Source organism: Anticarsia gemmatalis, chromosome 15, assembly GCF_050436995.1.
Source record: "Anticarsia gemmatalis isolate Benzon Research Colony breed Stoneville strain chromosome 15, ilAntGemm2 primary, whole genome shotgun sequence".
NCBI classification, from domain to species: domain Eukaryota; kingdom Metazoa; phylum Arthropoda; class Insecta; order Lepidoptera; family Erebidae; genus Anticarsia; species Anticarsia gemmatalis.
The window spans coordinates 2735551-2761946 of NC_134759.1; the positions used below are offsets into that span (position 1 = coordinate 2735551).

The 26396-nt window shown below is 33.7% G+C and overlaps 1 protein-coding gene across 1 annotated transcript; it reads right to left on the reverse strand.

Moving 5' to 3' along the window:
• Window positions 1-396: 396 nt before the first annotated feature.
• LOC142978952 (organic cation transporter protein-like) lies at window positions 397-24368 on the reverse strand. The gene is made up of 6 exons (XM_076123608.1): window positions 24003-24368; window positions 15377-15593; window positions 8803-9058; window positions 3239-3871; window positions 2807-2985; window positions 397-2436 (listed from the first exon to the last, which is right to left on the reverse strand). The coding sequence occupies exons 1-6, from the start codon at window positions 24173-24175 to the stop codon at window positions 2251-2253; spliced, it is 1644 nt and encodes a 547-aa protein (XP_075979723.1). The 5' UTR covers window positions 24176-24368; the 3' UTR covers window positions 397-2250.
• Between the last annotated feature and the right edge of the window lie 2028 nt (window positions 24369-26396).

The following is a 26396-nucleotide window of genomic DNA, read 5'->3' on the forward strand; positions in this document are numbered from 1 at the left end:
ATATACACAAATATCGTTGTGCTAGACATGTCTAAATAATCCTTAAGAATATACTACCCTTTTCCTTCCTCGTTCAGGAGAAGACCATTGCCCAGCAGTGGGATAGTAACAGGGAAAAAAATGCATACAAACATAAAATCACGCTTCCTTCCCATAGGGGTAGGCAGAGACCAAAGAACCACTTGGTACGATCCTAACAAACTTCTTCTGCCTCGTTTTCATCCATACATCTTGTCATACAGGACCGCCGGTTACGAGTACTACGCACCTGACTTTTTTTTAAGACATCGCCAATGTGATCTGTGTATGTCGTTCTTGGACGTCTGCTCCCGGCGTTTTCATTTACAGAAATTAATTAAGGTTAATTAGAAACGTATAAAAAATATTAACTTACTCAAAATCTTAATACTTTATTGCATTCATATTACAACTTATGTAAACTGACTATTTACATAAACCGTTAAATACATAACGTGTCTTTTTTATCCACTTGTAATCATTTACAAAATATCTATTAACTTATTTATATAAAAATGTCTATATTTTACTAACTTGTACTTTTAAGGGGAAAGCTTCATTTAGCAAACTGTTTGCAGCAGACAATATGTCATTACTGACTTATGAGTTTGCTCAATGAAGTTACGTCCTGATATTTATGTAATTAGCGATCGGATTCATAATCAGAGAGAAATAAGTATTATTTAGCTTAACGAGGGCATTTTGATAGATTTTTAAAGTGTCTGACAAGTCTATCCGACACTTTTCCGTTAGCCAGTAAAGATCAATCTTTTGAATTCGCAACAATATTTGGATAATATAATAGCAAATGTACGATATCTTACAAATTTCCTCTTGTTAAGTTAACCAATACTTATCTGGATGTTATTTTAAACCGATCTTAATTATTTTAATACAGTATCTTATTCTATATTTTGACAGATTAGTCTAGTTATGAGATAGATTATCACAAGCCTTGCTAAAGTTGAGGAGTTTACCAAATTGAAATACTTTTTGTGCAAACGTATTGAAGGTAATTTTGACATAACTTACGCATACGATATTTAAAAAAATAAAGAGGGAATTGAAAACCAACATGACCGAATACAACTGACAGTTCGTCTTTGGCAAAATGATAGAACCATAGACAACATCTTTGCTATTGCACTTTTTTTAAGGTTACCCAAAGAGAGAAACAGGACCCATTTTTTACATCGCTGTCCATTGTCTGTCATTAGGCTATATAGTATAGTATATATCCATGATAATTAAATAAATTAAATTTTACGTTTTCTTAAACAAAGTATATCAATTTGGGAGACTCTGAACTATTTATTTGTTATGCTTATGATCCTAAAAACCTAATTAGTATATTTCTATCTTCTATGAAACAGATAAAAGGGATTTTCAGGTATTGTCTAAATACAGAAAATGTCTTCTAATATATTTTCTACTACACAACAACAATTGAAATTAATAATTGTCATACTAGTAGACTAGTTACATAAATACGTTTTATGTCCAGTTAGAGGCAGAGTTTAAACTATTAAATTAAAAATGCGAGTAATGCACTTCTGACACCTTCAAACATTAACTACCGATGCGATGACAATATCTTATAGATTTATAGTTAGATTTTTCTTTAAGTTTGAACTACTGCTGTAACGCTTAATTAGTAAGCTTTTTAGAAATAACAGATAATATATTTGTTGTTTGCATATCACCATCACACATGCGTGCTTACTTCATTCTAAATGTACAATTCTGTAACCAACTGCAATTTATAGCCAACTGATAACATCTGCTTTTTCAACAATAAATGCCTTGTAGGTTTAAGTGTTCCTTGAGGCGCTTATAGCTAGTTGCACTAAACGATCGGTAAACGATCAGTGGGTTAAGCATCCTTAACGTGGTCGTTATATAGATGGGTGATCGCATAGGGAACGCACTTTATTTGAACTAAGCGTCTCCGTGCAATGTGTAAATGATGATCACAATCGCTAAGCAAAGGTGAAAGCCACCGGGCTTAACAATTAAATGACTAACCATAACTAACCATACGATAAATAAATGAATGGGTGGCTCTTTTAGGTCAGTCCCCCCTTTACCTGGACACCGTCGTATAGTTAGACCACTACCATAACACCTATATTTCTGCAGCAGTCGTCTAGGGAATTGTACCATTAATACCTATCTAATGTCTTATAAATTCGTCTTTGTTCCAACTTATTCTTTGGCTAACATCTAACAATATTATAAACTAGTCTTATTATCTGTCCTTTCTTCTTTCTCTACGTCTCTTCGGTCCTGATCCTGGGCTTCCTTCAAAGAGTCAGGTAATTTCATGTTGTTGGTTTCTGGTAGAATTAGGACTAGGAAGCCTGATAGTGCTGCCATGCCACCAAATATCATGGTGGGAAGGTATTGGTAGTACCTCGTCTGAAAGGAAAATACTTTGTTAATACACGGAAGAAATGTTAAATACTAGTATAATGTCCTTCTGATCGATATTTAGCTAGCTTAATTTTAAAATAATGAGCGGCCTGGGACTTTTTGTCAAACTTGGTTTGGTAATCATTTTGTACCCTAGACGGTAGACTAAGACAATCGGAAAGAAGACAGCCTTAAGATTAACGAGCTTAATGCGTCTTTAGAGGCACGAAAGTTTTCCGAAACCTCTAACTCACAGTTAATAATTTAAAAAATCTGTTGAATTTTTTTCTGATATGCTTATATTTAGGTATGTCTTTGCCTTTCTACTTTTATCTAAAAAATAATAATGTTGTGTAATACAGATATATCTACTTACCAACAATGGTGTTAACGGCGCAACAGTAGATCCTATCCTACCAATGGTAGAGCACATAGCAAGCAGTGAGGTCCTGTAGTTGGTAGGGAACACTTCAGCCGCGAACACATATAGGGAGTTGTAGGCAAGAGTTATGAAGAACTTTCCACCGAGGTATAGGATCATTGACCAGTTGCCAGCTGCAAGAAAAAAAAGAGCTGAAGATTTGTTGTGTAATGAAGACAAAAACTTTAGTTATTTAAATTTCTTGTGAGATTCCCTTGTTGCTTTCTATATAAGGCCCATTAGACTCCCAGAGTTTTTCAAAACTTTTTGACAAATAACAGAAAGCCTAATAAAATTGTTTCCTCGAGCCGGGAATTAAACCTGGGACTCGAACAGCTGTTTAATTTATTTAACTTTAGAAATTATTAAATAAAACGTTTATATTACCTGGAACAAACGCATAGCTGGTCAAAATCAGAGCGGTCATAAAATAAGCAACAGCTATAACTTTCTTTCTTCCAAACTTGTCCAAACAAATCAGTTTGCAGACATTAGCCGGCGCTTCGATCACAATTATCACAATATAATTCAAGTAACTATTTCCCGACAACTCTATAGCATTTATCGAAAGACCGTAATAGACCAGAGTAGACGAGATCCAAAGAAAAGAGCAAATAAACAGTCTTTTCCAGATCATACTGGATTTTAACAGTTGGTTGAAGGTAGACTGGTTTCTTTCCAAATTTTCACATTTTCTATCATCCCTTTGCTTCGTCGCTTGCTTTTCCACTTGTTCATAATGGTCTTTAGGTACATCAACTTTGTTAATTCTTTCCGATTTTTTCAAGACTTTAACGCCTTCTTCGTATCTGCCTTTGCTGAAGAGCCATCGGAAACTTTCTGGTAACATCCATATGTATATGAAGACGAAGACGGAAGGTGTGTAGATGACGAAGAGAAGGTACCGCCAGTTCTGCAGCCACCAGGAGAGTAATGTGACTCCTACTCCTCCAAGAATAAACATGGTGTTGAAGAGGAGACTGGCGAAGACTCTGCCTTTTGGACCGACCAGTTCCAGAGCTGTAAAGAAAGTATTGCATATTAAATTGATGTATTATGACAATAATTCTGTACTACTTTAATACTAAGTCTTGATATAGTTTGTTTCGTAGTAGTTACCAAAGACAAATATGTTTGAATATTGGTCTTTGGATAGTTGAAAAATTTACTTTACTGGTATTTGATGAGAGAAGGAGTGTTACTTTGTTTTGAATCTTATTTACAGAATAGAACGTCGGCCTTTCACTGACAAAGTAATCGATATAAATATTTATAAAAAAAAGTTCGTGTTTAAAAAGACTAGTAGCTAACCAACAAGTTTTTTGCCCTTTCAATACAAATAAGTACAAAACATCGCAAACGTGAAACAAAATCTTGGACATACTTCAATGCACAAACATAGAGGAAGAAAACATCAAAATATCAATAGCAAAATTACTACATCACATCCGGGAATATCACGGACATAATATAAGAAAAGGCCTAAAACAAACACCGGAAGATGTGACAAAAACTATAATTAGCGATCAATTAATGAACCGTTTTATTACGAAGGCTTTATTTAAGACCAAAGCCTCTTTTTACAACACTAAGGTGAATGCTCCTGAAAAAACATCGAGGAAAACTTTAGAATAAATAAACCAAAACTGTTTGTAATATCCTTTTGACGAAGTCCGTAATGGGATGGCAAAAAAAATTATTGAAGATTGTTTGCAAATAATTGTGTATTGTAATCAATTGTGCATGTCATGTATGTCTTTAGGTGATTGAATTCAAGACAAAGCTGAACGTCATTTAAGAAGTTGAATTAAAAACTAGCTTTACTCTAAGAGCTATATTTAGAGAGTCTAACTAAAAAGTAAAGCACTGGTTGGCGATACATTATAATGCTCTGAAATGAAACCCTCAAAATAATCCATTATAATAATATTATAGACCAAGACGAATATTTTCAATGGATAAAAAATATGAATGAGACTTGGTTTTTCTACGACAAGATGTATGGATGTGAATGAAGCAAGGCAATTTAATAAGGATCGTACCAAGTGGCGTTCTTTGATCTCTGCCTAGCCCTTTTGGTAAAAGGGGGATATGTATGATTTTTCCATGCTAAGGTGATTTTTCAGATAACAGTTTTTCATACACTATTCTCCTTTGAAATCGAATCGACTCGATGTTTTCATATTTAAGTAGAAAACGATACTCTTGTTTAAATCTATTGTTAGCTAATTAACTAATCTCTATATTTTTCCCATTAAAAATGTAAAGATGAAATAATTCTTGCAACCTTGGTTTGTTAGTACCTTTGTTGCGTTGAAGGGATTGTTTTTGTTATATACATTCTAGTTTCTGTCAGGCTCTGATTATTGCAGTAAACATAATACTATATTATATATTGTTCGCTATACGTTAGCCTTTCCCTTGTGTTGATATACGACCTGTTTGTCCTTGGCTAGGTATATTGGAAGAATAATGCAATGGCCGACTATTTGCCTCTGAAATGGTTTATGGAAACTTTTACTAAGTTTCTGTATTGTTATGTTAAACATTAAAATTTTATACCATTCCCTACAGAAAAAAAATACAGGTCCAATCGTTAACAGAAACTTCTTTAGTAGGAAATCTTAATTGCCTTACTATTTACTAATAAAAGTAGTGTCAGCTCTGATTTAGTTATACAGTTTTTTATCATTTTCACTCATAAGCAGTTTTTAAATTGATTTAAACTGCAAAAGTCTGTGTAATGTGTCATAGCTTACACGACTTAATTTACAAGGCAGTCACTATTTTCAATTCTCTGTAACAGTCAATTGTTAACTTTGTTTTGTTTTTAAAGACAAAACTTTTTTATGATTATTTTTTATTTTACATTATTATATCAACAGAATATCAAGTTTTTCTAGTTCTCTCACATTCCCTTACTTGGTCAAGTTTTACAATCCCCGCGTAACTGATATTTATCTACGCACTTTTATTTTGCGTTGTGAACTGGTAATGACATTGTTTGTGTTAATGCTCCCAGTTGGCCAACAGGTTGGACAAGTTATGGAACTAGTTGTCACATTTGCTGGATGACTGATACCTTAGGTATTTAAAAAAGAAAAAGATTGCACTCTGCAGCTGCGTGGGTTCAAAATGATTCTATAATTGAAAAGTAAAAAAAAAAATCAAATAGAACGTTAAATTTTTTTGCCAGTCATAAAAACTGTTTTAATTTGTGCAATGTAAATCGAATCGTATAAAAACTATTTCGACCAAAATATCTGAATGGTTAGGATATGCTTCAGATTCTAGATAGAAAGATAACTGTATTTAATGCCCGTGGTTAATGAAGCGGCAAATAACACGGTGTTGGTGATAGAATTTTAGCCGAGAGGGAAGGAAAATTTTAAAATAACATATACATTTGGATTCTAATTGAAAACTTATACATTACTTTTTTTAACCTATTACTGTCTCACTGCTGGGTAAAGAGTCTCCTCCCGAAAAAGGGAAGGGGACCCTCGATTTCTATGAAATTATTTTTCTTTGTAACCCTATTATGAAAATTCACTACGAAATCTTTTGATAAGTAAAACAGGAAGTTGGATTTATTAAGAAACTCATTTATGTGACAACAAATATTGTACAAAATTAGTGCTACTACACTTTCAGTCCTCTTAAAATACGTAGGTATACTGTTTTTTTATTTGTTACCGTTATTTCGTACCGAAACTTGTACCGTTCTGTTACTGAAAGACCAATAAGAAATACGAAAATGTTCTGTCAAAATGGATCTTTTATTCGTTTATATCGCGACCATTATAATTTGAAGTCACTAAATATTATTGTAGAGTTACTTAGGCTTTACCAAGTGTTTGCGAAGGAAGACCCTTAACAGAGTCCTAGTCGGTTTGTTTAGGACAATTTCTTACTAATTTAGGTCCGACATTAATTTGATGACATTACCGAAGTAAATACTGTACTTTACTTTTATAATTAAGCTCTTATTTGTAAAGGTGAAATGGTGGTATTACTTTATTTTAGAAAACTCTCTTTAAATATTTTTTGTATAGTCTTGATAGCTTCAATCTGCGTTTTAGCCGTCATTTTGCGCGATTGTTCTAAATTTAGTCCGGTAAAAAGTCATTTTTATACTATTTTATTGTTATTTACGCTGGATATAGGTCGTTGTTAATGACGTAAACGTGGATGTTTCCACATATTTCTGCCTAAGCGTTCAAATCCCACAGGCGTGATATTATGTATGAATGTAATTAAGATAAATTATTCTAGATGCTGAATTAGTGTTGATTAAATAATCTGAAAAATGCGAGTCTGTAACTAACCTATGCACCTATATTTTGTTCCTAGTAAATTACAAATGCGAGATTATGATCGGTTGTCACAGTGATTTATCAAGTTGATAGGTGGCATGCATTGGAATTTACCTAGTTCATGTATATTTATTAACATTATTATAGCTAAGACTGGTTATGCACTGGGCGTGTTACGCTTTTAATCCTGTCTGTTGATGACATAGTTTGTTAAAAGATGCCCCTTACACATCTGCTTGTATGTCTTGAATATTGCTTACTTATTTATTCATCGAATTGTTAGTGGTCAACCTAGTGTCAAAGGTTGCTCTTGGAGGATCCAAGAGCTCTTTGACATGATTTGACGATAATTTTCTTGTTTGACAACAACAGGGATCGACTTTGTACGTGCTGTCCGAAACACGGATACACTGAGCCTAAATATCATCAAGCGGTAACCCATCTGTAGAATGTCCTTGCAGAGGAAATTTTACACACATTGTATTTTATAACCAGGATTAAGACAGGATATTTTATATCCCGGAAAAACTTTCCATTCGGACGAAGTCGCTGGAACATTGGTACCAAATATACGTCAGGTTTGAATCCACCCTAAGAACTAAGTGGTAACAGATAACAGAACTGGTCTTAAAGTAAACACTATAATTATGTTATTTGTTTACATCGATTGTTTATTTATGATTTTACATCAGCTTTATGCAAAGTAGATACGTCTGTATCTCTAAAGTAATCTTTAATTAAAATAAGGCTGCAAACTGATACCTTGAGTATAATTTAGCTTATTTTAGAAGTAAAAGTAAGTTTCTTTTTTTGGGCAAGGATCCACTAGACGTAAATAAGACTTTGTATGCAGGTGTTCCTCTTACAATATAAGCTTGTGATAATTTAATTTGCAATATTGAAATATCTTCAAAATGGAACATGTATATTTTTTATTCAAATACGGCAGTTACCACCACACAAGTACGAGTACATATTTTATGCAAGTACTTTTTTGTTTAACTAGATAAGTTTCCCCTGGATTTGTCTGTGGTTCTTAAACCTCTTGAAGTGTAGGCAACGATTCTAATGCTACAATGAGGTACAATTCCATAAACACATCAAAAACATTAATTCTCTAAGTCCTACTCGATTTCCGTCAGGCCGTTTCGCCTTGCGTTCACATTCTCAAGGAAAATGCTGGTACAAGCTAATGTTCCGCGTACAACGACCTTTGTGGTGGAGTAAATGCGATAGCCTCTGGAATGTTATGTTGCGTAAACTAGGCTTTGTTTGTACCTTTATGGCAAATCTTCGGACGGAAAATGTATGCCTTTGTTTAAGTGATATTGTGATTCTTTGTATCGAAGAAGTGAGATGGAAAGTGTAAGAAAATTACAATAATAAGTGTTGTTTTGGTGTGTTAGAAGTTTCTCGAGGATAATGTTTTCAAGTTCCAGTTATTATTGTAATTTATTCATAGGTACCTATAAGGTATAGGTGTATGAAGATGAGGTTTAAGTAAAATATTATGTAACGCATTTTGTCAAAGTTTTCATCGTCTAGACTGGCAAATAGATGGAAGTTTTCCATTAAATCTTACTAAAACAATTAACAGGCTTTTGAAAATATAAAAAAGGCATAGAAATAACTTACCAAGTACAAAACATGCTGTATAAACTCCCGCGCCGAACGCAGGCTCCAGAAATTCAAAAACAACGAACATGTTGTAATTAACCGACAATGCCCGAATGACGCCGAACACGCCATTGGAAACCGCGGCAAAAATGACAGCGGGGCGGCGGCCATATTTGTCTGAGATGAGTCCTGTCAAAGGTATCGCAACGAAGAAGCCAGCGTTATGCACTGTGCCTACTAGAGATCTTTTCCAATTCTGGCAGGCGAGGTCGAACTGTAAAGAAGAAAAAATATTCGAATCAGTAAAAAAAGAAATAGTATCGAAAAAAAAGTTGGTGTATTTTTTATGTGGTAGAGAAAGGTCAAGACAGTTTTAGAATTGTCAACTTTTTGTTGTTGATTGATTTAAATTAAGTGTGGTTCCACAAAAACAGTATCAATAGTACGAACTACGAATCGTTGCCTGAAGTTTTTTCTTCTGTTTATAATTATTTATTCTTCTGTAACCTAAAAGTTTAAACATGACAGTTATTTAAAGCTAAAATAATAAATAAAAATTTGGAGAACACTCAGTTCTTAAACAAATTTCTACTTCCCGAGTCGATAATATATAATCATAATGTCAATATTTGATCTGAATGAATAAATAATAAGATCGCGAATTTGAATGAGTCAACCAAAGGACATAAATTACACTGATTTCAAAAATGCTGTGGACTGCGGATCCTTATAGTTTTACCATTTATGATTGGCCTTTCTGACAGCATCACTGTTTCACATATTCATAATCATAACTTTATTAATATTCTTTAAATTTAAATAATCCTTCCACTTTTCTTTGTAAATGGCGAGTCACATGGTGCGACCACTGAAAAACCAGCCCAGTAGTCATCCTTTGGATGTGTAGATAGTACTTTCTCTACTCTACTCTTCCGAGAGCAATCGTACTCATATCACACGTGCAACAATCAATCAAAAACTTCAACTGAAACGAATGTATCGAAGTGCACGTGTCCTAATTTGTTATAGTTCAATCGTACCCATACTATTGGTCTATTGGATCTCGCGTCACTTGTAAATGTCACATACAAACGATTAGCATGAAGGAATTCGTGTAATTATCGAGTTATCTTCACGGTTTTGTTGGCAAAGAACTTGACTTCACAGTATAGTGATTTGTACTATGCGTATGCACGTGGCATAGTGACTATATAGGTAATAGTACTAAAGGCATGATATTGCATATATAGAACAATGGTTTTGAATGAAATTTAAGTTCTAGTGTCTTACATTATTTTAAGGTACGATATAATAGAAGGACATATTTAAAAAGCATTGAAAATCTTTCAGGGAATAATAATCAGTCAAGAAGATCGTGTAGGTAATATAATAAATCTAGAAATAGGTGTACAGAATTGAATGACTGTCGAAGAGACCACGAAATGCTATTCTATTGTAGTAATGTATACTATATATTTAAATTGAATGGGTCTAGGACTAAGGGCTGTAGTCAATCATTTACTACCTCGTGGTTTAAAAAAACAGTTTTAAGTTATTCAGTAGTTTACGTTATGTAGCATTAGGAGGTATAACCTACAATATCTTGGTTCCCATTCAAGCCAAATAAGTTTCAAGATTTTATCTTTGTAAACATTTTATCGCTACTCTAATAATCTAGATTAAACGGCACGTGTCAAAGTAATCTTGCGGGAGAAAGTGTCGTTAATTACGATTTTCCACTACGATCTACTACAATATGAAATGCGCGAATTTTCATTAGAAATTAAGAAGTTCACCTCGATATCGCAAATGTACGACGAATTTGTTAATTAAAAGATAATTTACGAACACAATTGAAATTGTGTTACGATTTTGACGGCTACCGTAGCAATGTTTTACTGTGGTCGCAACACCTACTAATATCGTGGAAATTCTTATGTCTTCGTTGTTATGAAAATATTATTTGTGTAATACAAGTAATACTTTCTTCGGGACTAATTGTACTTTGTGTCCGAAATTCCTTGCAACACTAAATGCATGGAAAAGTTTTTACAGACAGCTTATGACAGCTTTTTGGCTTCTATCCGCAAGACAGACACATTGTCAGATCGATTTTCAAAACATTAGAAGTTAAAGTGTGTAGTCCCCCCAAAGTTATTTGAAATACCTTATACAATTCCAGGTACCTCTAGACACTCCGTCCATTAATTTTAAGGTGAAGTACCAGCACAATTATGTTTCCATCGTTATTATTAAAAAACAATAATATAGCGGATGTAGGTAGCATTATGAATTAGCGATTAACGTATGACAAATTGTGAAGGAAATTTCATACTTAAGGCGGAGTACTTAGACGGACATTACTAAGAAAATGCCTGTATTAATCGCCAACAAGCTATGTAGCTTAGAGAAGTATACATGTGAAACATTATTTTATGTTTTGAATAAATTATAAGAAATAACGTAGATTTCTTTGTTGCCAACGTATAATCATAAATCTTTATATTTCTATTAAGATACCTACATGTCGTTTCGAAATTATTGTATAGCTTATCCAAATAATAATCCATAATGTTTATCTTTTCCCAAGAAATGCTTTTGAAAACCTCATAGAAGCCTGAAAGGTATTTTAATAAAGGTAACGTCGATTGCAGGTTTGCTCGCACGACCACATCTATTTTTCCGACTGTAGATCGACATTATTGATGTCAATAGATTTAGATTGTCACAGCATATGGTTATAAGTTATTCAACTTTAATTCGCGACTGAAATATTAATTTTAAAAGATTCTGTGTTTACAATTAGTGTTCGTAAGTTATTCCATAAAATAACACCTACCCGTTCTTTGATCGGTCGATCTTAGCGATGGGTCTTTTTGCATTCGTATAGTTAGAGCAATCTATGCTTTAGTATAGAAGCATGCATGAGCACCTGCGCATTAAGTATTTATCCGAACGATGTGTTATCATCCAGTAATTTTCGCGAAGCCTATTTATCACAACGTATTATAATAATTCAGACAGTTACCGTGTGCATGGAGCCGTTTCCAACTGTTCAAATAAACAAACAATGCCGTCAACGGTTTTTATATGTATTTGATTTTTAAATTACATGTTTTTGGAATTAAGTTGTTAGGTAATTGATTTTAATTTTACTTATTATTAAGTTAAGATTGTTTTTGAAGAAAAATGGTTGCTGGTAAAAGATTACTGAAGGCCTAAACCCTCCCCGTCGTTTGGGAGAAGACAATTGCCCTGCAGTGGGACAGTCATTTAGGAAAAAAAGGTTACTTGCATATGCATAGAAAAATAAGTACGAAAATAAAAAGTAAGTATTTTTATTGCGTCTACCTGTCTTTTACTTTGTCAGGGCTAAAATACTGAACGTTCCATATATAAGCTGTTACATTGTAGTACGCAAAATTATCCTTTAAAGTAAAAAACTTTTCGTGTTTTCAAAATATTGGCCCAAAAAGGAGTGAAAATTAATTTATTATAACTTTTCCGAGACTCTATATTCTACTTTAATGAATAAATAATTATATTCTGACGGAAAGTTGATTGCCGCATGAATATCAAAGCTTACTTTATTTAACACTAAAAATACGTTAAAGATACTGATTAAAAATAAATGAGATGACCATGTTGTACAGGATGGCTGATAATTGTGATATAAAATAAAAAAGTCTCTACTTTCTCTAGATAAAACTTTCACAAAACTAGTGAAATGCAATGAAACAGTTTCATTTATAAATCGCAGCTATTGTAGTTTTTGTGACAAAGGTCTTTTTTGTGATCTAACAGTAGTTTTAGCGGTTCATGAGTTGCCGATAAATAGAAAAACGTTTTCATGGTCGTTACAAGGGATTAAATAGTGAATGGATTGCAGAAATTGTTTTTTAATCTATCTATGTAGATCTTGTTTTTACGATTACATCGGCGTGAAAAGATTTCCCGGTAACATAATTTCATCTCATTTAAATGAAATATTCATCATGTTCAAAATCTACTCAGTAGTTTTGGCATAATCGAGTAATAAAATGTATGTATATGGATATACGTATGTACTCGTTTTGTTATCACTTGCTTTCGAACCCTCAATATGAAATGCATAAACATCAGAGGTTCACACATAGGTAGGTTCTATTTTACTGAGCTTAGTAAATCTAATCGTTTCTTTCTAGTCATATAATTATACTTTTGACTGTAGTAATAGATATACTAAGCCTGAAAAGGCAGAAAATAATTGCTAGTCATATTGGATATTATTCGCTTTACCAGCTGATATCTAAACAGGTGTACCGAGATCAATGTTCTGCGTAACTTGACCATGACTTACGTAATTAAAGCAGTAACACTTACTGTTTACATTAAACTCAGCCATTCTACAGGTGGTAACGTTCCAGTTGAAAACGGTGTAGGAAATGATATAGTGCATTGTGAAAAACAGATGATATAGTGCTTTGTATATTGTAAGGGAATGGCGGACTAAAATTTAGTAAATTAAGTTATGATAGACACTAAACGATGGGTTTTCATCGAATAGAGTCTCACACAGACACTGATACTTCTTGTTGACGATCTAAGATTTTTTTTAAAGAAACGTATTGTCGAGCAAATAAAACTATGCTTAGTTTTGTTTAAATAGTTGATGTCAGTTATGCCTGAGTTTAATTACTTAGTCCTACAGTTGGGCGGTTTCTTACCATTATCTGTTACCTAGCTATAAAGTAAAATGTCCACTAAAACAATAGATCTAGCTCAATTCTCTATTACTATCGACTACCGACAACCGACCTGTCGATGTGTGATGTGATGTGTCGATGACAGTTCGGTTGTCGGTAGTCGATAGTAGAAGAGAATCGAGGCACAGTTGTTCACACATATTAATTGAATGTTTTAAGTATTTTTGTGTGTCATAAGCAATGTTTACCACTGTAATAATAATTATGAGAGTTCAAACTGATATTAACAGAAAGTAATTCTAGAATGTGTTCATTAAATAATGTATTGATACAAACAAGTAAATATTTACTCACGAACAGTTGAATTTTGACCACATTTTATCTGTCCATACTTATTTGCTCAATGCTAATTATTACGCATTTATAATTACCGTTTTTGTTTATAAATAAATAAAAACATCACGCTATGTTTTTATTATGCGAGTGTTCGGAATTTTCGGAACACTACACTTTTGCTATAATATGAGTTGAAACATAAATGATCTACATTTGACGTACAGGGCGTGGCAAAAATTTATATACACAAACATAATTATTAAGAAACGTATTTTTTTCTATGAATGGTTTTCGTTATAACTTAGTGATTGTAAAATTACTTTGAAGTTAATATACAGTTAAGAAATTAAATCCCGAAAATTTCGGGATCGTAAAAGGGCCGGGATCCCGGTATATAACATGAGGCAGGGAAGTAGGTATTGGTTTAAATAAATATCTAGCATCAAACTTCAGTGTCTTTAAAATCACTTTAATCTTTAATTCTTAAAATCTGTTTTATATGCGTCTATGAATTACATAGCACGTCTAATGCTATTTGTATTCGAACGTTTTGCTCAAATCGTCGACTTAAGCCTACCCAATAGTTTTCTATTGTAGATGTACACCATGCACAAAATTTACCATTTTACGTGCATTTTACGCTTTTTTCATTTAAATAAGATATGCTTAGAAACTGAAAAAACTGCACGCTCGATTATGTAAGTGTTCCAAATACTAATTAGCAAAAATTCAGTCTAACTATTGTCTGAATTTAAGACTAGATTTACTAATTTGAAACATGTTTTGTTATTTTAATGTTTTTGTTGTTAATGTATTGGATTTTACTTTTAAATCGCATGTATGACGTAATAAGCATTTTGTCCACTTTTTTCTTCTTCGAACTGCTCGACTAATTTTCGTATAGCACATATACTTAGTGTTTATGCAGCTAGTTATTTTTAGACGGTAACTAACCTAATAATATTCGAAGCATTAAAATAATCTATATTATCCAACATTATGTACGAATGAAGAAGCTTTTTTGACATGATGAATTACAAATATCGTCTGCATGGCTAAATGACTAAACCGGTCTAAGTGCCGAAGAAGAACATCTTCTTTTAACCCAGGGAATCTTTGAAGACGATCGATGTCTCGAGCAGAAGCTAGTTTACAATAAAATTCGTATAGATAGTCGCGCTAACAGCAACCCATGGCGCGGTCATTTAATAAATGGATGGTCGCTTTAGTAGTATTTGAAATGTGCATCTTCGGGTACGTAAAAAGACGGTTCAGTTGCTCGATTCTCTACTACTATCGACTACCGACAACCGACCTGTCATCGAGCAATTTTGTATGAAAATCTGATCAGCGCCTCTGACGGGTGTCGTAGGAAACATTTTGGCAGTACATTCTAAATGACAAAATTTCGATAGCTAGCCGGTTGTCGGTAGTCGATAGTGGTAGAGAATCGAGGTACTGATTGTTGTCAATTAAGATAACAGTCGATAAGTCATGTCGAAAACCTTTCAGACGGCTCAAACAACTTTAACCCTAGGTTGACCAGTAACCATACTATAAAAAAGTCTCACCTCTTTAACAATAGAATGTTCTTCCAAATAAACATAGGAATCACACTCAATCTCCATGGAAGTGTCAAATAAGTGCGGCAAACACTGGCTAGTATTGGTATATGTAATATTGGTGAAGGGAGCATATCGGACGCACTTCGCCGGCTCGCCGTTATGGTCGTGCGGTATTGTGAAGTTTAGCTCGAAGATCTCGTCTTCGCATTCTGGGATGGCACATCTGGAAAGAGGAAAGATTATTTTTAAATCTTTCAATTAATATTAATGTATGTCCATTGCTGAGCAAGGATTTTCTGCCGATTTGAGGGTCTCCACGTGCACCGATGTTAAGGTGGTCCCCGCGCCACTACCAGTGTGTTACGAGGTGGCGGGTTTCCTTCCCACACGTAATGTTTTGGACCTGGTTGTGCATTGATTCCGTTGCTAGTATGTTTCTGAAACTCTCTACGACATAAGCTTTTCTTGGTCCGGGTGTTTTCTTTCTAAATAAAGAAAATTAAAGAAATAGGGTTAGGTCTTGACTAGTCTTGAGTCCACCACGCTGGTTAAGAGAGTGTTGGGAACTTTGCATCTCATTAAGTGTTTAAAGGCTGGTTACGTTTCTTTACGATGTTTTCCTTTACCGTTCAAACGTTGATCTATCAACCTTTAAATAGACAAACGGTGTTTTAGATGTATTGTTATTTTCTATACATAACATGATTATTTAAATGAACTCTCTACGGCAATTTCTAGCAATAAACCTGTGTACACTTGGCACAAGTCTTAGTATTGTCATCTGCCTGTTTTCCTCTACACCACAGGTCATTCACCCCGTCAAGTTTCTATACGATATAATAAACTGATAAAATAGGACCTATTCTCAAAGTTATCGTTTTTGTAATGATTCATCTCTTTTTAATAGAAATGATGGAAAAAGGGTGAAAAGTTTGAGAATTACAATGGCATATGCTCCGTTTCTAAACCGCGTTTAATGTATATGTGAAATATATAAATAATTCATAACTTTTAATTTAATTATTATTTTTATTTTTAATACCAACACTCGATAATTATTTACTTTCAATCTATTGCGCATCGAGCGATATGTTTTTATTTTTGTTAATACGCTAGCGGCATCAGGTTTCCTAATAACATTTCTCGATAGTGTTATTCACCTATTTGTACTTTCGGTTTTCATTGGTGACTGTATATTTTTCTCGAAATTTCCATCACCAAAATAAGTTAGGGTCGATGAATCTTGAAATATATTGTATCTGGGTGGATAAATTTACATAAAGTAAAACTAACATGTCCGAAACTAATTGCTTTTCACACTGGATAAATATTATATACTTAGAACATTTTAACTGTATAACAAGTGTTAGCTATTTATAGAAAAAGGTACACCTTAGTAAATAACTGTATTGATGGTAAAAATAGTTTTGTGTACAATAATTTATTACGTCATTAGTTGGTGACAAATTCGTTTAGGTCACGGTTAGGTAGAATGTTAATGAACTTTATGTGAACGGATTTTTTGTAGCAACGCGAAATAATGTAGAGTAAGGTTGCGAATAATAGGACCCCCTTATGCTTAAGTCTGCAAATGATATTTGGCAAAAGGTATTCTAATAAACTAGATTACATTTCTAGCAGTAGCTACCTAGCAATTTGAAAAGTAACTATCTGTAAAAAACTATCTTTCCCCGCGGCAAAAGATTTACGATCTAGGCGAATTTCATATTAATCGGTTCAGTAGTTTAACCATCAAAATTTAAAAGACAAACGGACTAACTTTTACTTTTATAATATTAAGATGTTTTATAAAATCGACCCCTTATCAATATCTCGTATTAATATTCATTGTTAAGTTAGTAGATAACCTTAAAGGACAATAGCCGAGACACAAAGCACTCTTTATGAAAAGTCATTATATTATATACATAAACAACAAATATCTTTGGACAACTTCCACACGATGATTCGCAAAATAAGTACAGCAACTATGGTGTTCAGACAACTGATAAAGTTTCTAATATACTTCTTGATACATGCATACATAAAAAGATTTTACATCCAAACTCAAAACTTGTACTCATCACAGAAATATTTGTCTTTAATGGGATTCGAACCACTATATCCAGCGCAGGGGTTATTGAGGCGAGTCGACTACTTTAACCACTGTGCCAAACGTGCACCCACTGTAACAAACAGTGAATAGAAAAATATCACGCTTAGATGACCGTAATACGTCCTCGGCAGAGGCCAGTAGGAACTATGGATTTAAAGACACGTACACTAAATTTATTAGTTACGGAAGTAGGGGATAATGACGTGAATGAGCATCGAGATCGAATCCTAAAATTATAAATTTTTCATAGATTTTGCACCTTTAGTGGAATAAAGACTAAAGTGAGATTTTGGTTCAAGTTTATGACATTATTTCATTGAAGGTGTGGTTTATAAATATAAGATAGAGAATTCACAGATTATGGATCGCCTCATATTATAAGCCATTTGCTAAATTATCGAACTTGCGATCGTGAGGACTTGAGGCGACGCGAATTTACTTCTAACGTACCTAGTGAGTATAAGTTAATCACGATTTTTATTATTTAACCTACGAAAATACAGATACTTTTCATATAAATACTCTTTATTCCATCACACTAACCCGGGTAACTGGGTTGTGGAAGTCCGATAGACAGTCGCTTCATATAAGATACTGGTAGGTATTCACGTGCAACCGGTGAGACTAGAAGCTGACTCCAACATATGTAGTTGGAAGAAAGGCTAGGCTGATTGACGCTTTATTACATGTAAATTGCAGAATTTAATTCGTTTACTGTTTATCACATTAGTCGAAAAAAAACTTGCAATAGTTATATTTAGACTAGTGAAATTAGAAATAAACTTATTGCAATTGCCTAGAATTTCTTGCCAGTAATTTTAATTGATATGCACCGATGTATTTAAATTGATAACGCATTCATTTCTGTGTTAGCAAATGCCATTGACATCAAAAGAAAAAAAACTGTTTAAAAGATACAAAGTCAATTTTAATTGTGCTAGTTACAATAAATAATTAAAAAATAATTAATTTGTGTAATTGCTTTTTTTAACAAACAACATGGCAAACATGATAGGTTTTTTACACTTTCTGCGTTTTGCGAAAATTGACCTAAATTACTGAACTAATATATTATAAAATATGTAATTGTTTTTTCCTTTCAATAAACAAACTCAGAGTGACCTCTTTAATGGGAAATTTGTTTAAACGTGCTAATCTCAGGAGTAGCTTCAATTTGTTTTTTTTTTGTGTTGAAAAAGCTATTTACCGTGGAAGACTATTAATATAAGAAGTTTAACATCACGCTATGGCAAATAAGATGGGAGCAGCATTTAATTTTTGTGGAAGCGGGGAATCTCCACGTGGGCTAAGTCGCAAGAAAATAAACAAAGTATCCATTTCTGTTTGCTGAAAGACATACCAAACATTTACATGAATAAGTACCTTAGTAATTCCCAAATACACAGAAAAGAAAATTTCTACTGATCAACTTTAACCGGTGATTACGTCCGTTGTTATATTAATTGGCAAGTAAAAAAGAGTCTGTCTTTCCGGAATTATTCGTGTGCCAAAATAGCATATAAAGATTGCACAAATACTTCGCTAATAATGATGCAAAGCAGGCTAACTATGATTGTTTACGATTTTATAACATTTTAACTGTTCTATGTAATCTATGTTCTTGAATTGTTATTTTCTAAACTTCCGTTCACTCCCGGGCTACAATTAAATTATTATAATACTGATTTTTATCCGCGACTTCACCAGCGTGAACAGGTTTCCCGGGGTAAAAAGTATCTTATAATGACATAAACTATCTAAGTACAAAATTTAATCCAAATCCGTCTAGTAGTTTTTCGTGAGAGTAACAAACATACAATCATCCCCATAAACTTGCGCATTTATAATATTAGTAGAAAAAATTAGAAAAGACCTAGACCTAGACGGGGAATCGATCCGAGATCTAATGATCAGCAGTTGGATCCACTACAGACCGCACTACTAAAGCAGTTTTGCCAACAGCTAACGTAACTATTTTCGCTTGTAGACAAACCTTAAAAATGGCGAATCTAACTCACACGTTCAATTATTATAGACAAAATGTAACATAAAAAATATATCACCAAATTACAAGCAAAAAACTAAGCTTTATTTATATGTACAGGTATTGTATTTGTAATCACAAATACAAACGTGCGAAACGACCTTGCACTTGACTGTTCAAGACGTAATTACATTCACGGTAGAAAGTGATTTAATACTTCTTACACTGAAAAAATTGAAGGCGAGTTATGCCCGGTTTAGTACAATTAGCGGTAGTTTATGTATTCAATAGCGTTTTTTTTCTATGAGTTTAAACTCTATTGAATAGATAAACTACCGCTAAATGTACCTCAGAAACCGGGGGTTAGTTGCCTTCGTGCCTCGGTGGTTTGGGTGGTAGAATTCAACTGCTGATTGCTCTCAATCAAGACCTCTGTCTAGGATTCGAATATATTTGTTTTTATAATTTGTAAGAGAGCAGTCATAGTCGAGTGGTATAAGTTACCTCCCACGCAAGTGGTTGCAGGTTCAAACCCGAGACAGCACACTAATGACTTTTCGAAGTTATGTGTGTATTATAAATAATTATCACTTGTTCCAACGGTGAAGGAAAACATCGTGATGCAACCTTGCATGCCTAAAAGATCTTTAGAACAGTTCTTGAAGGTATGCAAAGTACTACCCGCATTTGGCCAGCGTGGTGGACTCAAGGCCTAAACCCGCCCTCATTACGGGAGGAGACCCTTGTCCAGCAGTGGGACATAAATGGGTTAAATTAATTAATTAAACTCATACTAAAACATAGCAATCTGTCGCTTTACATTTTTCTATCTTTAAGTGCATTTTTGTCGCGCAGTTCCCGACTTGTCAATGAAATTATTATCAGCTTTTAATCTAAGCACATATAATTTACTTTATTAGGCGCATATTTTCGTTAATTGAATGATTCGCCCTTGCATTCAATTTGCTGAAGTCACGCTAAATCATGCAATTTATGAAGCATAATGTTGCTAACGCCGGTTAAGTAAATATACATTAGATTATTTACTAAAAAAATAAATAGAACTCAATGCCTAATCTCTTCATCATTACGGGAGGAGACCCTTACCCAGCAGTGGGACGTTAATGGGTTAAATTTATTTATCCATACTAATATTATAAATGCGAAAGTAACTCTGTCTGTCTGTCTGTCTGTCTGTATGTCTGTCTGTCTGTCTGTCTGTCTGTCTGCTACTCAATCACGCCTAAACTACTGAACCAATTTGCATGAAATTTGGTATGGAGATATTTTGACACCCGAGAAAGGACATAGGCTACTTTTTACCCCGGGAAAATGACGCATTTTCCGGGAAAATTAAGGTGGCGAACTAAGTCGCGAATAATCAATTTATAATGACAATTGAATCAACAGAATTCCGTTGTCATGGTAACTGTTTTAATGACGGATAAGCCTTAGCCCGACTTCGTTATATTAGGAGATATAAATAATTTTGAGAATATTTTTGTGAAAAAAAGCATATTTTATATCATCACGCTACGACCAATAGGAGCAGAGTAAAAAGTGTTATAAAAACGTGGAAAATTCTGACCCATTCTCTCTTATGTGACGCAAGCGAAGTTGCGCGGGTCTGCTAGTACCATAATATATTTAATTGTTATTTATTCGGCTATTCTTGTACACTTACTATCATTGCTATATGAATGGTATTTGAGCATGTTTTTAAAGTATGAAAATTCGTAAACATTCATTAAACACACTAGACTTTTCTAGGCTTAGCCCGGTGTCCTATTGATGGGCAAGTGTCCGAAATAAGATAGTTGATAGCCTACAATGTAACGAAGTGTGATTGGGAAATTTTCATCCCATCAAGAACTGTTTTAATACAGGTATGGATGGTTTCATTACGATGTTTTTCCAAACCGTAATTATTCCTTATATTATATACTTATTGTATAAATTGCTTCGAAAAGACATCGGTATGACGCCTTGGGTTCGATCCCTCGACCACTTTGCGTAGGAGGAGAACGTTTTGACCACTCGACTATAACTGCAATTTAATTGGTTTACTTTACTTAGTATAATTTTAAATTGGATAGCGTGGGCTTAGGGTTTTATAATTATTCCTGCCTGCTATACAGAAAGAGATTTAAGAGACAATAATTAACGCGCTTAAAGTCAGTTGTGCTCACCAGCTCACCACATTCGAGATATGTGATCAAAACGAATTGTGGGTTAAGCAACTCTTGGCATTGTTATAACACTGACACTAGGAAGACCACTATAAATATGATAAATTAAAATTCAAAACAATAAAATCAGAGAGACTGCCTCTAGGTCTAGGTCTAGGCGGTAGTGTATATTGACCATGAGGTTCCGGGTTCAATTTCCAGGTTAGTCAGTGTTATTGGTGTGCTTCTAATTTAAATTTAATTTTTTTTCAATAGTAATCCTGAGTTTGGTAATGTGCCCGGTATATATCAATAGCCTCATATTTTTATTCTTTTTTTTTGTAACCCATTACTGTCCCACTGGAGGGCAAGGGTCTCCTTCTAAACGAGGGGGAGGCTCATATTACATGGGAATAACATAGTAAACTTCAAAAAGCGGGAGTATTGTATACATCTTCGGGTGCAACAGGTTTAAGAATGAAATCATTAACGTTACATTGTATATCCTATGTATATTTATGTTTACTAGTTAACGTGCTATCTTAAAAGAATTTCAAAGAGGCCATTTTTTCTGACATCCTCTTTGGTTATAAGGTTCTTGTCAGTCAAGTCGGTTGTAATTACTAGTATTACGAGCTGGTCTACAGCCATCCTAATAGGGATAGCGGGATCTTAACTTTAGTAGCAGGTTTTAGGGTTCCGGAGTAGTACAAGCTAGTCTATCAGTTGTCATAAATATAAAAAACTAGCTGACCCGCGCAACTTCGCTTGCGTCACATAAGAGAGAATGGGTCAGAATTTTCCATGTTTTTGTAACACTTTTTACTGTTACCTACTCTGCTCTTATTGGTCGTAGCGTGATGATATAAAATATGCTTTTTTTTCACGAAAAATATTCTCAATATTATTTATAGGTATCTCTTAGTATAACGAAGTCGCGCTAAGGCATATCCGCCATTAAAACAGTTGCCATGGCAACGGAATTTTGCTAATTCAATGTCATTATTATATTGATTTTTCGCGATTTCGTTGAATTTTCTGAATTTTTCCGGGAAATGCGTCATTTTCCCGGGGTAAAAAGTAGCCTATGTCCTTTCTCGGGTGTCAAAATATCTCCATTCCAAATTTCATGCAAATTGGTTCAGTAGTTTAGACGTGATTGAGTAGCAGACAGACAGACAGACAGACAGACAGACAGACAGAGTTACTTTCGCATTTATAATATTAGTATGGAAGTATGGATAGTAACAGACTTAATTTATTAAAATAATCTTAAGTCCTATCCCGATCTATCTACCATATAGTTGTTTTATCGTCTGATTACTATGGAAGTCTGTAATAGGGCTTTTCTTAGTAGCTACAGGCAAAATTTAATATAATGTCATGATCAACGTACACTCCTACAGTCATAAATGTATCAATGTAAATTAAACCACCAAAACAATTTGACATTGTATCTCAAATATGACAGTAAATTACTAAAAGTTGGGGTAAATATAGACCGGTTTCTTGACTAAAAAAGTGCAGCGGCTACCCATCAAAAGTCAAGCCGTATTAATTGCTGCTTTACCTCACTAACTACAGTATGCCTGATACAGTGATATTTTCGCTCTGTAGTACCGCGTGTCGGGTGTCCACTCGCTCCGAGCATTCGATACGTTTACTAACAAACGAATAAGTTTTCAACTTGACCTATGCTTCGTTACGTTATGTAAAACATGGGTTTATTCATAACCACATCTATTTGAAGTATTTATTATAAGCCCTACTTGCACTAGTGATTCGCCCTGGCTTTGCCCGGGTCACAGCGGGTTCACCTTTACACATAAACACTGACATTACACACTATTTCTACAATCAAATAAATATTTTATATTGTGAATCAACATCGTGTGTATCAATGCAACTGTTAAAACCAAGGTTCGATTCCCAGTTTGGACACAGAATTGTTCAGTTATAATGTTATTAAGAAATCCTAAATAACTTCAAAGTTAGTAAACATGGTTGGATTTTAACAAAGAATGCTTAATATTCCTACAGAATATTTTTCACACAAAAATCTCTTAAAAATACCAATAGACTGCAAGTATATAAATAGACAAAAATCAAACACAATAACTTGCATTAAGGTAGCATGATAGAGTTGCTCTGAATTTCGCAAAACATCTCTTTCTAATATTTACTTAAATATTAATGCCCCGACCTATCGTTTACATAAGTATTGGTAATCTTAGCAAATAGATTTATACAGCATTTTTTTAAATATTTCCTTTAACTTTATCTTCAAGATAGGCTATCCAGAACTTATCAATAACTTAAAGAAATAAAACCTTAACAATCCAAGTTTCAATATTCAATCCTTACCTGTATTTAAGATCCATCACTTCAAAGTTATAAACTGAAGAATACATCCCGGAGAGAAACACAGGAAACAGAATTAATATATAACTGTAAATATTGAACCTTCCGAAAGGTCCCAAAATTGATAAAATGTCATCCACAGTCACTTCATTATTTTGCTTCTTTTCTGGATCCATTTTGAAACACTATTTCAAACACAAATATTTAAAAAACCGAACTTCTAAATGCCAAAAAAACTATTTAAAAGAAAATAAAATTTGAATTCTGAACTATTTTTTTTAACGAACTAAAGTAACAGTTTCGTAGTTTATTTTTAATCTTAGTTTGAATATTGGAACGACGTGCGCGCATCGGTCACCGGACCGATAGTGCGCGTGCGCCGGCCGATTTATAGCTTTTATTGTTCACTTTAAAATCATTGCCTATCGAAGCCAAGTTTACTTGCGATAACATTGACTTCAAAACTATTTCTGTTTTACTTTCTTTAAAATATTCAACATTTACGAACCGATTTTTATCCCGAAATATGGTTTATTGGGATAATTTTGATATAATTAGCGCATTTTTTTTAACTAATAAAATTTCAGGTCGACGTCTTCAATGTTAGGTCTCGAGTCCACCATGTTTTCTAAGCAATATAACTTCATATAAAAAATCTAGAACAGGTTCAATTATGTACATACCCTCCAAAGCACGGAGTCATACTCATTCGCTGCCAATCCATCCGCTGACCGCACCCAAGGTTACTTACCTTCTTTTCTTATAAACGATGTTTTGTTATTGAAAACAATACAATCTAATTTATTTGATGGTTTCAGGCTGAAGCAGGGTAAATATTAAATGTTTACATAATAGAGAAAACTATTTAAGGTGAACGAAATGTCAATAAATATGAATCATTTTTATTGTATACTTGTTAAAGGAGAGTATTTTTTATTGAAGAGATTAATTTTCTTCTATTGATTGAGTAGTAGTGAGTGTATTTGTTAAACAAAATACCTCGAATTTGATTTAAGGATTTAAACAAAATTATTATGTCTGTTGTCTTATTTTTGTTTTAAAATTTTGTTGCAGCCTAACATTTAGGGACAGTGGTGGTTTTTTAACGGTTATTATTATCATAGGGACTTCATCAAAGCCTCGATTTGATTCCATGTAATGACATTATCTGTTAAAAATGGCTTAGTCTTACAGTGCCGTAAAAGTCCTTACTACTTAGCTAATTGAATAAAAATACGTCACAAAAAATATCAAGCCGCACTGGATTTATAAAGAAAACAACATTACGTCGAACCGGTAAAGAACTTAATAAAAAGTCGTTACTTTTTAAACAAGACTGACCATAAAGAACACGTTGATCTATAAATGGCGTCCAGTGGTTGATATATTTAGTATTAGTACTGGCTGGACAGTCTCTTGTAAAACAAAAAAGTATTTTATAACAACAACAATCCTTTCATTAGCGTGATAATGAACTTTTGACATTATTGTGTCGCCTTTGTGTTGAGTGTTAAATAAGACATTAAAAATATTTTAAATATTTAACCCATTATTGGTCTTGGTCTATAGCAAGACAGGGGTCTCCTCCCGAAATGATCAAGAGGTATAGAGCACACCACGCTAACCAATAACGGGGTGGGGACTTTGCATTTATCCAAGAACTGTGATGAATAACTCTTAATACGCAAGGTTTTCTCATGATATTTTTCTTCACCGTCTAAACAACTGACAACTGTTTCTGATACATACATAACTAAGAAAATCTCTGGAGTGATTGAGTGATTGATTGAAAATCTCTGGTATTAAAAACTAGCGATTTTTTAAGAGATAAATTTCCTGAACACCAACGCGATTCTCCATAGTCGATACTATCGAGTATCGAGAGTTTGTCATATAAAATTTACTGCATAAATAGTTCCCATGGCACCTGCTAGAGGTGCTGGTGAAATTTTCATACAAAATTACTCGACACCTAGTCGTTTGTCGATAGTTGATAGTAATAGAAAACCTCGCCGCGTTATTTTACTTTGCTATGACTGCTGTTTCAGATATTAAGATTCTAGAGTATAGGGTACCCTTTTTATTATACGCTACTAAATATACGCTAATAATATACTCAGTGATAGATTTCAAAAATTCCTTTAACAGATAAAGTATCGTCTATCGAATATTTCTTTCGTAACGTTAACCGGTAGTTATTACATTTTATTTCTAGCGCTGCATGGCGTAATGCTAGATTGTTTGATATTAAATCACGTATCGACGGAAATGATCATGCAATGTTATGTTAGACGTAAAAATATGTAACACTTTATATGGATATACGAAGGTTAAGGTTTATTTCTGGTAGGCAGTCTGCTATAAAGTTAAGTTACACTTGTCGAGGTTTGTCGGTGG

Excerpts from the sequence above, each read along its gene's own strand:
- LOC142978952 (XM_076123608.1), bottom strand. The coding sequence starts at position 24,175 with ATGGATCCAGAAAAGAAGCAAAATAATGAAGTGACTGTGGATGACATT. Across the intron at positions 9,059-15,376 it reads AACATTCTATTGTTAAAGAG|TTCGACCTCGCCTGCCAGAA; the intron begins GTGAGACTTTTT and ends TCTTCTTTACAG. Across the intron at positions 2,986-3,238 it reads CAGCTATGCGTTTGTTCCAG|CTGGCAACTGGTCAATGATC; the intron begins GTAATATAAACG and ends TTTTTCTTGCAG.